This window comes from Bombus vancouverensis, chromosome 6, assembly GCF_051014615.1.
Source record: "Bombus vancouverensis nearcticus chromosome 6, iyBomVanc1_principal, whole genome shotgun sequence".
In the NCBI taxonomy this organism is placed as follows: Eukaryota; Metazoa; Arthropoda; class Insecta; order Hymenoptera; family Apidae; genus Bombus; species Bombus vancouverensis.
Window position 1 is genome coordinate 16,743,611 of NC_134916.1, and position 13,426 is coordinate 16,757,036.

Consider the following 13,426-nt stretch of genomic DNA (forward strand, 5'->3'; position numbering starts at 1 on the left):
ATGATAATATCGATACTGTTTATATGGCTGCGTCGAAAGAAGCGAAGTATATACTGAAATCAACTGAACCGAACTGCGAATATGCGTTCCACGCAGACAGCTAAAGCTCGCAAAACCAGTTCTTTGTTTCTCTCGATGGAAGTTGCGACTGTTCACTTAGAAAACTTATCGATAATACCTCCAACATTGTAGAGGCGCATAAAATATATTGGAAACCGACGTATTAAGCGAAGCAGAGAATTTTTTAAGTACATTACAGCGATAGAATATTCTATTGAATTGAATATTTTCTAATCAGAGAATATATTTTATCGTATGCATAATTCCGGAGCTTAAGACTATTCCATGTTCGTGGAATCTCGAGTTCCATCAGCTTAGTGGTATCGGTTTCCGCTTGATTCTCGGTCGATTATTGGCCGCGATGCAACAGGAAGAAAGAAACAAAGAGAGAGAGGCCTGATTCGCTCGTAATTATAATCATCGAATAACGGGGCAACACGTGACCAACTTGCTGTGGCGATTCGCCAGTTAACGATATAATCAGCAATGTGCAGCTTCTTAGTGATTATACCGCAAACGGAAGCTATGCATCGCTTTGTCGTTGCCCGATACAAGTAGAGCTATTGGATCGAGCGTATAACTTCCAGTTGCAGATCTACAGTGCCGCAAAGAATATTTCCACGTACTTCTCGATGAAATGTTCGTTGATCAGTTCTATGCTTCATCTTCATAATATTCCTTTTTTGTTATATAAAATATAGCTTGTATAAAAGTACTACTAAATAATATGAAATGTACTATACTTAATTATTACGACATGTAAATGGTGTGCAAATATATTCGCATCTACCAGAGGCACGTATCTTTGCGTAGGGACTTTTATAAAAATATTTCTTCCTCCAACATATTCACTTTCGCATGCGGCAAATCAAAACACTCGAATTAACCGAAATGCTGGAAACTTAAAATAGATTCACGATTTTTCTACTCTCTGTTTCACCAGAATTTCCTCATCATCCATACATTGTAGGTCGAGCGCAGAGACATTGCAAGCAATCAACTATGAACCTCGATTAATTCCGCCGACAACGAAATCGCGAGTCACGTAGTCAATAAGAGTGTAATCAATCGGTCGAGCGAGCCCCGGAACGTTTCCTCGATACGACTTCTGCACCGCAGAATCCGATCGGGCTTCGTGCTCGCGAACCGGTGGACAGAATTTATTGGGTAATCAGATAGTCGTAGGAAATCGATGGCCGGCCGCGTCGTGGCGCAACCTTGTTCCCTCATTTTTACAATTTTCTCGTTGCCCGTATCGCGATAACGTATCTACCGTAGCCGTTTCCATGCCGGGCAATCGCGTTGGTACAACGCGAGCACGAGATCTTGCCTCGTCGAAGGGAATTACTCGAAACGGCGAAAGATCGTTCGATTCTCGGGTGAAAAAAATGGAGCACGCCGCGAATCGATTGTCCACTGCTAGTGTAGCGTGGTGGGGAACATTTATATCGGAGTTGGAGGTTTTACGAGATTTCCGCGAAGCGTTCGAAAGTCAAGCGAAGTAAAGTTTCAAGTAAGACGCAGAATCCGCTGCTTTTGTACGGTACGTTCACCGTGGCGCGATTTAAGGAACGTTACTTGAACGATCGTCCACATCCTGGAGAAATCATCGCGTATTTACGACTTCAGTTCTCTCGAATAGGCCCGGCGATATTTTCTATTACAGAACGAGAAATGTCGTGCACGTGTAAGTTCGGTTGGATGGTTCGACTTTTCTTCGTGGTGACTCATTTGTGGTTTTACGTTTTATTGTGTTAAACTAACAATAACATTTAATATGTGCCTGGCGTATACATATGTATATCTTGGAACTTTATCGACTTCCTTTATAAATGAAGATCATATGGAGAAATATAATTCATATTTCCTACCTTTAACGAGGAAACGACGTTAAAATTCAATGTATGCCGTTAATTAATTTTGTATTAACGACTTTAACTATGTTATATTTACATTTTGAAAACAGAGCAACTACATCAAATAATTACATTGTAACGTATAAGCATTGAGAATGACTTGGTTCTTTAGCCGTATTGCAGAAGTAGTTACAAAAATCGATTGAATAATCTTGTCTGTCATTTCTTGAAAATATTTTTGTACGGTGAAAGTCTAGCAAAAGGGCCTCAAAATTCACCCTTTTAATCCCTGAGTGACGTTTAAACTCAGAAGATCGACATAAATAGACCGATCTCGTATTTCCACCTGCGCCCCATATGTATGCATCAACCGAACGTACTTAACAGTGACTCCATGGAAACTCCAAGACCGACTACCAAATCGCGTAAAAATTAATTTCCATTACAGCCTCAGCAGGAGGTTCTGACGAAACGAGCAACCGATCATTGCAACGACGTAGTTCGACTGTTCCGTCTCATTGTCTCTGAAAAGCCGCAAAAGCGTGACACGATAAAAACTGAGCGCGCGTTCGCCCGTATACGCTCGACACCGCTCGCGATTCGCGAGTGTTTCCACGCGCGAGTCGTCGTCGCGCGCGCACGCGTCTCATTGGTGTGTATCGCGGCTGCAGCGGCCTTGAGAGGGGTTCTTTGTGCAGTTGAGCGTTCACCACTGCTCACGTATGCTGTCAGGCACACGTACACTCGCACCTACGCACACATAGGTGCGGGAGATCGCGCTCGCGCTGCTAGGGTTGACGTTACACGTATACTGTAACAAGTTGCGTTGCACTTACGCGTACAAAGGGCGCTCCATGTGAGTCACGTGCTCGCATATGCTGCCAGCGTTCAATCTGCTCCCACTCTTCGCCCTTTTTTCGTCTCTCTTTCTGCCTCTTTGACATAACGCGTGTACATAATGTACATTGTCTCTCGCGTGTTCCCGCTGGTCCGTGTACACTCGAAATTTCCCCCTCGTTCCGCCACTTTTCTCTTTTTTCCCTTCTTGTTCCTGTTTTTGCTTTCTCGAGTTCCCTTTTTTTCCACCGCGTATTATCTCCACCGCTCTATCTCTTCGTGGAACTTCTCTTTTTTTTCTAGCCGTACATTCCTTGCTTCGTCTCGTCAACCCCGTTTTTTTGTCTAAACGCCTCTCGCCCCTCTTCGTTGGCTCACGATCCTCCTCCTCCTTGTCCCAACCTTCTTGTTCTTTATATACTCGTTTCACGTCCCCTCTGTGTACGACCATTCTCCTCTCGAGTCTTTTTCGTCGGTTCCAACCCGACGTCCCCGCCCTCGAACCGCGTGTGCACGTCCTCTCTGATGCACGCGGATCCAATGTCCGCGCGCGAGACCGCGAACGCAGCGTGCATGCGGGTGTTGGCCACGTGCGCGCTGCACTTTTTGCCCCGAACGCTTTTATGGGACGCGCGAGCCGTGCTCTTCTCGTTCCCCCTTTAGTTGCTCCGCTCACGAAGACGAGTTCTTTCGACCGCATCGCGAAGAACTGGCTTATCGAGAACTCAAGTTACCGACAAACTTTTAATATCTTGCTATTATATTATGTACCGTGGAACCAGAAGAAAAGCGAATGAAATCGTAACGCGAGTAAAAGCGGGTCGCCTTGAATCTCACAGGAAAGCGCGCGAAAATTGCGCGGCTGTAAAAGGTCGAATATAGTCGAACTTCCCCGGGGCATAAATTAGAATTAGGCTGGCCGTTTGTCATACTGAAGGCGGTCGTAAATCGCGAGCTGACAGAATCCGTGCTAATAATCGTTCGCGTGCATTGATAATTACAACAGATCGTTACATAAATCGGTTTTGGAATAGGCTGGCGTTCACACCAGGTTCGTGTTCCATCCAATATACATATTGGCATGTGTGTGTAGTGACATTTTACGAGGAAAATCGCGAGGTAGAAAGCGAAGCGAGACCGTCGATACGTTCGGATAAGCGCGGCGGTTGTTTTGCAAGCGGTGAAAAGCCTGTCGTTTGCTAGAGATTTCGCGATCGAGCAGTTCGATGCGAGTAGGCGACGATGTGTGGCCGATGCGCGCGCGTACGGGTTGCACAAGCGAAAGAGAGCCTCAGGAGAGTGTGGCCTGAGTATAGTGGCGCGCGTGCGAATGCTAGCGCGGACGTTTACTCGAAATGTCAAGGATGCAACCGCGCGAGCGCACGAGGGCGCACGCGCGCGCGCCACTGCGACCGGTCCCTGAGACAATGGCGGCCGGAGGCGCGGAGGAATTGTTATTTTGTCACGCATGGCTTCGATTTACGCGCACGCGGCGCACATCGCGCGAAAAACCCGCGCGCTTAAATGTTTCTGGCAGCCCAAAGGCGCGAACTGTTCTTCGTTTATTAAAAGATGGATTTCATAGTTTGTCGGTGGATGATTGTATCGGTTATCGACGTGAAAAGATGGATTTTTTCGCAAATTTTTGCTCTGTTGAAAGTTGAGATTACGTACCTAGCCTTTGGTTGCTGGTCTTTCCTTTTGTTAGCTTGAAATGCCATCGGATTCTTGATACACTGCAACCCTGTTATAACCTTTGAATCGTGTTTCTGTTCGGTCGTATTGTCTATTATTCGATAGTGTTCGAAGCTCGAAGAAGATACGTAAAAGATTCTTGCTTTGGTTTCCTGAAAATATTATAGGTTTTTTGTTTATTCTAGGGAGAGAAAGATCAAAGAAGAAGGGCTAACGTTGTGTTCTATGAATTATCTTTTAATCGTTGCTTTCGTGTTTTACATTCTGATTTCTCTAATTCAAAATCTATCAAAGGAAGATCCACGAACAGAGACACGTTTAACCGACAGAGACAGGTTAGCCGAGACGTGGAGTTTAATTTCCAATCGCATTAAATAACAGACAATACCACAATTTAATCTAAATTCAAAAATTAACGGCAACGCAACCAAAACGAGCCAGACAGAACGTAACAATACGTCACTGATACGAACGTGATTATTGACGCGTTCGCATGATACGGTGCGATCGAAGCGTCTTACCTGATTCCGTGATGCGAAGTAGCTCGTTGTTTCTCGAAGGTATTTAACTACGTCCTCGGCATCCGCGGCGGTAGATAACGTTCTCGCTCCGAAAATTCCAAAACCAGTTGCACTCGGTTTACGAGTACCATTTCGCGGTTCGTAAAACGCGTTACTGCGTCTCGGAGTTGGCGCAAACAGTAAACCGTTAGGCCCTCTCTCGCGACGAAACCGCCGAGCCAGCGAAAAGGCTTCGTTAAAACTAATTACCACGGGGCCTGACCCCTCCTCGGTGTCCCGCTCTTAATTATCGGAGGCGTCGTAAAAGCGAGTCAAGCGACCGACCAAGTACATTTCTGTTTACCGGTTCTCTCAGCCGGAATTACACTGCGTTTATCTGGCGTCGACGCGAGAGACGTAAAACGCGCGTGGCCACTTATCAATCGGAAAACGCTTCTTCGGGCTTACTGGCGGCGATAAAAGTGGCGAAACACGCGCGTACCCCGACGCACCGCGCGGCAGTCCGATATCAAGCGTTTCCTGACCGCCAGATACCATACTCAGCCTCGATTATTTCGTTTTTCCACTTCTTCTCTTCCTTTGAATTCTGCCGTTTTTTCAAAGAAACGCTCCATCACGTACAGTGTATAATCTGTGTTGACAATATCCTTGCACTTTCTATGTATATATCGTGTACATCTATATGTGTGTAGGTTAGATATGTCGAAATCACGGAACGAAGGCTATCGTACGGAACGTTGTAAATTTTCAGACAATCATTAGCCAACAATGTCGTTAGTTACCATTACAGGGCAACCCGGTGGTCGCCTTTGCCGTTGTCTAGCCAGAGCGTGGCATTAAACCTTATAAGCAAGGCGCGCGGCCGTCATGCGTGCGTAGATCGTAGCATTTCCATTGTATGACGCAACGTTTGCCTTTGTGCCACGATTAATTATCGATGGTAAATCCAGATACGCTGAATACAAATCGGCTGGACCGCGTATTTCGTCGATTACGATATCGCGGCGGCCATCTGTTTTCAGTAGGCAGTCGGAAAGATCGCTCGGAGCGATCGAAACGGCGATGATGAATCGTCGAGCTTGTACTTATCGGATGATCGAGGAAAGTTTGAACTTTACGCTCGCACGTAAGGCGATCTCGTACGGCGCTCGGTTATCCGGCTGAATTTTGCGCGAGATTTATGGGACACGCCGACGAAACCCGACGCGCGCATGTGGTTCGCAAAGTTGACAAATTGCGGTCGAAGTTGATTAGACAGTTGCCACGATATCTCGAAATTTAGCTGAAGTTGGCATTTCATTCGAATTGTTGGATTTTAGAAATACGTTTGTAGATCGTGAGATAAGCACGATTTAGTAAGTCTAATCCTCGATCGTACGTTTATCTTCAACGAAGCAAAAAAGTCGAAGTCATCCTGTAGTTATTTGTAAAGGTCATAGTAATATTCACAGACATTTAGCATCGATTCGAACGAAGCGGTTAATATCAACCCTGAGAAAAGAAACGATCCATTCTTCGCCGATAAATCTTCTTCGGTCGTCTGAAAAATAAAATAGCTTATAATAAACTTTCACTTAAATTTCCCCTGTTGAAATTGAATTTCCTTCTCTATTAAATCAGGCTTAATATAGATTTCTAGGCAGAAGAAACGATCTTCTTTATTGGCGAATTCACTTTAACTCTTGAACATTTTGTGGGCTAGCAAACCTTCGATTAAGTGACACGAATTTCCTGTACTCTCCAGATCAGAGTTAACCGAATCTTTGAAGAAAGCAACACAATTTTTCTCACGAATAAATTCTTTTCAAAACGATACTTGACACATTTTCGACCCAGAAAACTGGAATGAAATTAAACGAATTTCTTGTGTTCTTCAGATCGGTTGCCACGACGAATGGGCGACGATCGGCATCCAATGGTTTTGGTGGACTCGGATTTGGCTCGCATGCCGCTGCCGGATTTGGTGTTATCTGCCGTGGAGCAACTTCCGCCCGCTGCACCCCAGGTGACCGTATCTGCGCCCAGCAGCCCAACCAGGGACGCGACATTCCAGTTTCCGGAAGCCAGCAATGATGTGAACGATGTGGCACCGGTGCCAAACCCAAGGCCACGACCGCGAAGACGCAGACTTGCTTCAGAGGGTGGTAGCTCCGCGGCCGTGAAGAAGACATCCGCTGTAAAGTCAATTTGCAAGTGCTGCTGCGGCCACATTGGACAGGCCTTCAACGGAAGTTACTGGGCGACCGTAGGCGCCAACCTCAGGAACATCGCCGACGATTTCCACGCATCAAAGACCAAGGTCAGTGGATTAGCCGAATCGGAGTGATAGTTCAGGAGGCTCTGTAACTTAATCTTTTCGTAAAACTTATCTTCGTGTCATAGTTGTTACGTAAGAGTCACATTGTTGTAACGTTGCAGTTAAACCGATCAACTTCGTCTAGATAAATCGTTTGATTTCTCAGAAGTTCAGTACGACACACGCTCTGACATTAAAATTAACAAGTTTGTGAAAAGATGGAGTTACGCAGTTAAGTTTCTATCTATAAAAGATGTTTGTTTCTTATTCTTTCTATATGTTTAAGTCATTTTTAAGACAATCGTAGTACTGTAAAATTACATCTCGTAAAGATCTGAAAATACAGAAGAAAGATATTTATCAAGAAGCTCGAAATGCAATATTGAATTTTTGACGCTAAAAAAAGGGAAAGCTCAGGATGGCTCTATTGTTTTCAAGTTTTCGCGGTTGAATACCGGGCTTGTCGTCAACGCGAGCGTAACGCCAAGTGTTTACGACGCGAAGAGTACAGGTGCGAAGTGCGTGGCGTAAAAATAATTGCGTTGCGCGATCCCTGTCACAATCCTATCCACCCCCGCGCGATACTTTTTCACTCGTCATAAAGTCACCCTTGTAGCGTGACTGTTATAAAACCGCCGGAATACGCAGATGCCAAAAAGGGAAGCCTTAAAATAAAATTCGCCTACCCCCTCGGCATTTTTACACCCTCAATTCCTAAATTAATTTTATCCTATTCACCCTCTCGTAGCTTACCGTACATAACTCCAACATTTTTTTACTATTATATTCACATTCTCAGGGTATTATATATCTAACGTTTCAATTTAACCATATCTCAACGCAATGCTAAATTCTTCAACCGGTTGACGGGGTTATTTTTTAATCAGAAACTTCAATGTCATTAAAAAATTAATAAAAAGTAGAGTTGATCGGTTTGCTTCTTCAGAAACCGTCCTTCGTAACAGAATTGTTTTTTAACTCCACTGCCCTCGGTTCTACATAACCGGAAATGGACGTTATATTTCAATGAATGTTAGCAAATTTTAGATACATAATTTTTAAATATTTAGTTTCATTGTTCGATGCAATGTTTGTACCTTTTGTGTGAAATAGTCCAAAAAGGGAGGATCCCTGAAGAGATGCAAACGTGCAAAAAATAACGAGGAGGACAGCAGAGTTAATTCAAATATTTTTATGAAATTAAGAAATTAATAAAAAGTAGTTGATCGATTTACTTGCTGCGGAACTCATATAATTTTCTTCTCATATAAAATTCGATACATTTCTACTTACGTGGAATCGGCAACTGCCGAGAATCGATCTGACCGATGAAAGAATCCCCCGTGCCATGGTCGCGATATCCACGATTTAATGGTCCCACGAATGATTCAGTGTCTCTCATTTCGTCGCGGTTTCTTTCTCTCTCTTTCTCGCTGGTGTGCGGAAGAAAAGAGAGAAATTGGCGGCTGGAGTGGGTCAAGCCAGGGTCATAAACGCGAATTTAGTTATATCGGTGCCACCGACGGCGTCCCATGGGCGCAATAAATATCTGCCCGCTACCGTTAAGACGTCTAGTATTGCTCCCAGTGTGTACGACCCTGCGCGTAGCCGCCACTTCATCACCGTCTCACCCGCTTTACCTTCTCCATTTCCTGTCTCTTTTGATCACTCGATCTAATATGTATCGACGGCCTCGGAACGATGTCCCACTGATTTTACGAGTGGTTCCCGGTTGTTTGTCCCGGACAGACAGGTGAGAGAAATAGGACATCGGACGGTTTTATGGCAGAATTCCATTTTTACACCCAGCCCAGATGAAATTGCTCGCGGACACTCGCAAACGAATTACGGAAGATCGCCTATCGATGCGAAAGTCCATCGAAGATTTATTAGAATTGGATTGAATTTCACGATCGATGCGCGTCCCATGTAATCCGCGTCAAATATTTTCTGAGTGTAGTTTTTTCTCCTGTCGAAGGAATGCTCTTATGAAAAAAAGCATTTTATAGTTTTAGTATATTTTATCGTTTTAGTATATTTACGAGTGCTGGTCACTTTTTCTCTTCTCTCTCTAGACTACATTACTTAGATCACAGAGACTCCACCTATATGAACTTTCAGTGGACAAATAGTTTACATACAATTAGAGTTCATAGAATAAAAGTTTACCAATCTTATTATTTTCCTTTTAAATAAGTGGATTCATCTAGGAATTCGTTTAATCACTCGCTAACTGGAATTTCGTTGGAATAAATGAACTTTACATTAGCGGAGTTTTACTGCACTCAATCTTCCTCATAGTCTGGACAAGAAGCATAGAGAATTGGACCTAATAGACAAGCATAAACGAACATAAAAACAGATCTGAACCCTAGTAATCATCGAATCGTCTTTCGCGAGAGGAAGAGAATGGTTTCTGCGGCAACGATTATTACGGTCGGTCGTTCTTTTCACTTACGCACGTCGCCGAAGCTCGGAGGAAAGGCACAGGCCTTTCACGATTTTACGAGATTCCCCGTGATTTGCCGCGGCCGATCGAGAGGAAGGAGCCAAGGGCGGTAAAGAACGATCCATCTAAAAAGCAGAGAGACGGAGAAAAAGATGAACAAGCCGGAAGGGCGTTCCCTTCTTTTATCCCTCGTCTCGACTTTATTCGCTTTAAAGGTCCGCGTCAGCGTGATACCCAATCCCACAACGTCTAATTATTGCTGGTTAAGTGGTGGTAATTGAAGGGGGCGAACGGATCCGTGAAATTGAAGAAATCTTGCGCGTCGCGTTCGAGGATCGGATACCGATCGGCCCGGTAACTCGAGGACCCGAGGCTTGTTGATAATACGAATCGTGGCGAATTCTCCGCCGGGGGAATTGTCTCTACGGAATCCCCGGCATGGTGTTTGCGTTCCTCCCTCTTGGGGAATCGAAGTGTCAGATTAATCTGTCGATGGGGCAGAGATGAGACCTGTATCTCCTCTGTTCTATGTGCACAGGGTAGATTCGTGTCTTATTTGTGTCTTATAGACCTGGCTCTCTTTTTTTCGTTTACTCTTGCTTGGTTGGATTCAACGATATTCTCTACGACGTGATGAAGCCTCGCGTTTTCGATATATGAAATTAAAGAGTAAATGTTATTTTGTTTCCTCTTGACTTTAATTACAGATTTTGCTCCCTCCGTGATGAAACTGTCGTGCTTTTCTTTTACGTTGAAGTAATTCAATTTGCTCGTGGAGATTGACGTCTCTTCCGTAGCTTTATGATGTCTCATATTTTATACGATGGCGTTGACATAGATATGGATCGTAGCTGCAAAGGTTACACCATGTTTTCTTCGTTAAATGTTTATGGACTAGTTTTAAATGACTGGTTCTAAGCCTAAGGCCGGTTGTTCCGTTATCTATACATTGCTCTTCGATAATTCGTTTATCGCAAATCTTAAGTCATTTTATCGATACGAAACAAGATTGAAGATTTAAAAGTGATTATAACATAATTGGGCTCGGTGTAACTTCGATCACGACATGCTTGTACCTACGTTTTTATCCGCGACTTGATAGGCATTGACTTATCGACCCCTGAAAATTGCTTTTACCGGATGTCATCGCGTCCCTGCGACCTTTCGCGGGTTTCTTGATGCAGAAGGAAGCTGAGTCGATCGGAGAAACGCGTGGTCGAATGTAACTTACAAACACGATCCCCGTTCGTTCCCCGTTCGTCATGCGAAGGCAACGTTTTACATATGCATGGAGAGTAAGCGAGCATGTAACGGCTAAGTGGTCACATCCCCTTACGTGAAAGTTAAGTGGGCATGGCAGCACGAGCCGTGGCCACGGGCCGAGAAAATTATCTTCAATTATCTCGTGCAATCGTGAGCCCCCTTTGCTCTCTTCTCCTTTGCTCGCGATCTCTCGATCTCTTCTTCGCATTACTCGCCAACCTCTTCGTGATTTATTATTCATGGAAACTATTTCTTTATTCTATGAATTGGCGCATAAAAATATGAATTCTTAATACGAGTTCAGAGAAATGCGAAAAATATCAATTATTACTCCTTGAAGAAGGAGAAATCTCGAAATTCTCATTGGTAAACCTAACGAATCCGGATATTGGAAGTTTAAAAAATTACAAAAGAAAGACAGATACAAATATGGGGCAATTTTATTCCAAGGGTTAATCACACGGGCCAGGCATCCAAGTATTCCGCAATCTTTCGTTCCTAGAAAGCCTGTCGAAGCCATTCGCGGTAGCACCAAGAAAATTGCTTCATCGACACGATAAAATATTCCTCCCGCTTTTAGCTTAGCTTAGATTTCCTCGAAGTCTGATTTAACCATGGCGCAGTTAATGGAACGTCCCGTCGGTATTTATCAGTTATTCAAACGATAGACGCGCAAATTGATACATTAGACACTCGGTGGCATAACGGATCCCTTGGTCGATCTAGCAAGAACATTCTGTCCACTCTTCTTGCCGTTGCTCTTGGCTACATAATCGATGAGTTCCTTCCGAAGCGCGCGATCGACCGCTTCGTCTTACGACTCACGTCGTATTTCCACCATCTTTCAAAGTATTCGCCAAGATCGAATCGTAGCGAGGGTTTCGTCGCCCACCGTGCGTTGCGCATTTGCTACTCAGGTTGCCTCGACGTTCAGTCCGCGAATCTCAGTTGCCTGTGAACGTTTTCTTACGCGGCTTACCGAAACGTCCGTCCGAATGGCTATTTTCATGGTGAGCTGCGCAATTACGTCGCTCAATATCCCGATCTCCGATAGTCGATGGCGTTGCTGTTCGTTTTCCATTGAAAGGTTTATTATTGTATCGTTGGCACGGATGTCAGGGTTTAATCCAATTTTGATGAATTTTTTGGCGAAAGGTAGATGTAATTCAAGTTTGAATTGTTAATCGTGAAGTTATAGCAGTAAAGGAATTTTCTTTTTTTCCATTTGTATTTATTTATTGTAACTTATTATCCGATAGAATATACATATTTAGATTAACTCGTGGATCGGCTATTTAATAAAGCGACTTTTCTTTTCTGTAGCGAGACAGAAAGTTTCTTCCGTTTGTTAAGACCATTCTTCCAAAGCTGTAGAGCTTCCTCGAAGAAGATGTGCGACGCAACAAAGCAGGAAGTTTAATTAAATCTGTATCACGTTCCTTCAGAATGGACGGTATCGTCTTGCGTATTAAATCCACAGAAAATGGTTGGTCCGTGCGTTTCCTGTTCGCTGAATTATTAATCATCGCACTACTTGAATTAAAGTTGCCAGCCTTCTCTAATCCTCGCATTAAATCAACCGCGCGGTGTAACGCGTTCCCGAACGAACGGAAAAGCGGAGAAAAGAGGAGGTTGCAGCAACGATATTTAGCCAGTTACGCAACCGGCTGCCACGAACAATTAAAATTTACCGTCCCGGCAACGATAAACACCGACAACGTAATCCTGGCGACCAGGTCGCGCATAAATTCCGCGTTTAAACGGTGAACGAAGCTCGAGCGAAACCGCGCGCGTTGCTCAAGCGGTTCAGGGCGTTCTCTTCCGGGCCCGAAGCAATAAAACCTGCTCGCCATCTTTCCATACGCCTGTATAGTCGTTGGGAGAGAAAGTTTCGAGTCGCAGCTGGCTCGATGATAACGGACAAGACGCGTGAAACGTTCGTTCGGCTTCGCACTTCCCTAAGACGATTCGAAGTAAAAGGAAATTCAGCTGACAGAGCTCGAGAAAAGATCGCGATAGAAAGAGGGGAAGACGTTTGAACGAGTAATGGGAAGGGGAGGGATACTATTAATTGACGAGGAGGACTCCCACGAGAAGAGTCCATAGACCATAATTCTTTCTTAATGCGACGCCTTTCTACTTCTCTCGCTCGCACCCTCTTCATTCGCCGCGTAATCTCTTTCCTCGCGACGAGGCAACACTCGGCCCGAGTGTTTTTCTATCCTCCGGTTCACGTAGAGGGACGAAGGAGAGTTGTATTGGGGCGGATCGAAGCCCACGATGACCAGATATTATGGAGCCATCCCCCCATAAAAGCCTCTGCTCACGGAGATTGAGCTTACCCCCTGTTTCTCGCCGTTTATTATTGCACGTCCGGCCACCACGAGTGGATTAAGACGAAACGAGGATCGGAAGTCGCGCGCGCGCACTCTACGGACTGCGGGTGTGA

General features: G+C 44.6%; 1 protein-coding gene across 3 annotated transcripts in view; it reads left to right on the top strand.

Annotated features, from left to right (window-relative positions):
* The window catches only part of LOC117157691 (uncharacterized), a 125,560-nt gene that overhangs the window by 17,809 nt on the left and 94,325 nt on the right, over positions 1–13,426 (top strand). For all 3 annotated transcript variants that reach the window (XM_076619165.1, XM_033335908.2, XM_076619166.1), the window contains one exon: positions 6,847–7,268. In XM_076619165.1, the coding sequence (XP_076475280.1) occupies positions 6,847–7,268 (422 nt within the window). The remainder of the gene's footprint in view (positions 1–6,846; positions 7,269–13,426) is intronic.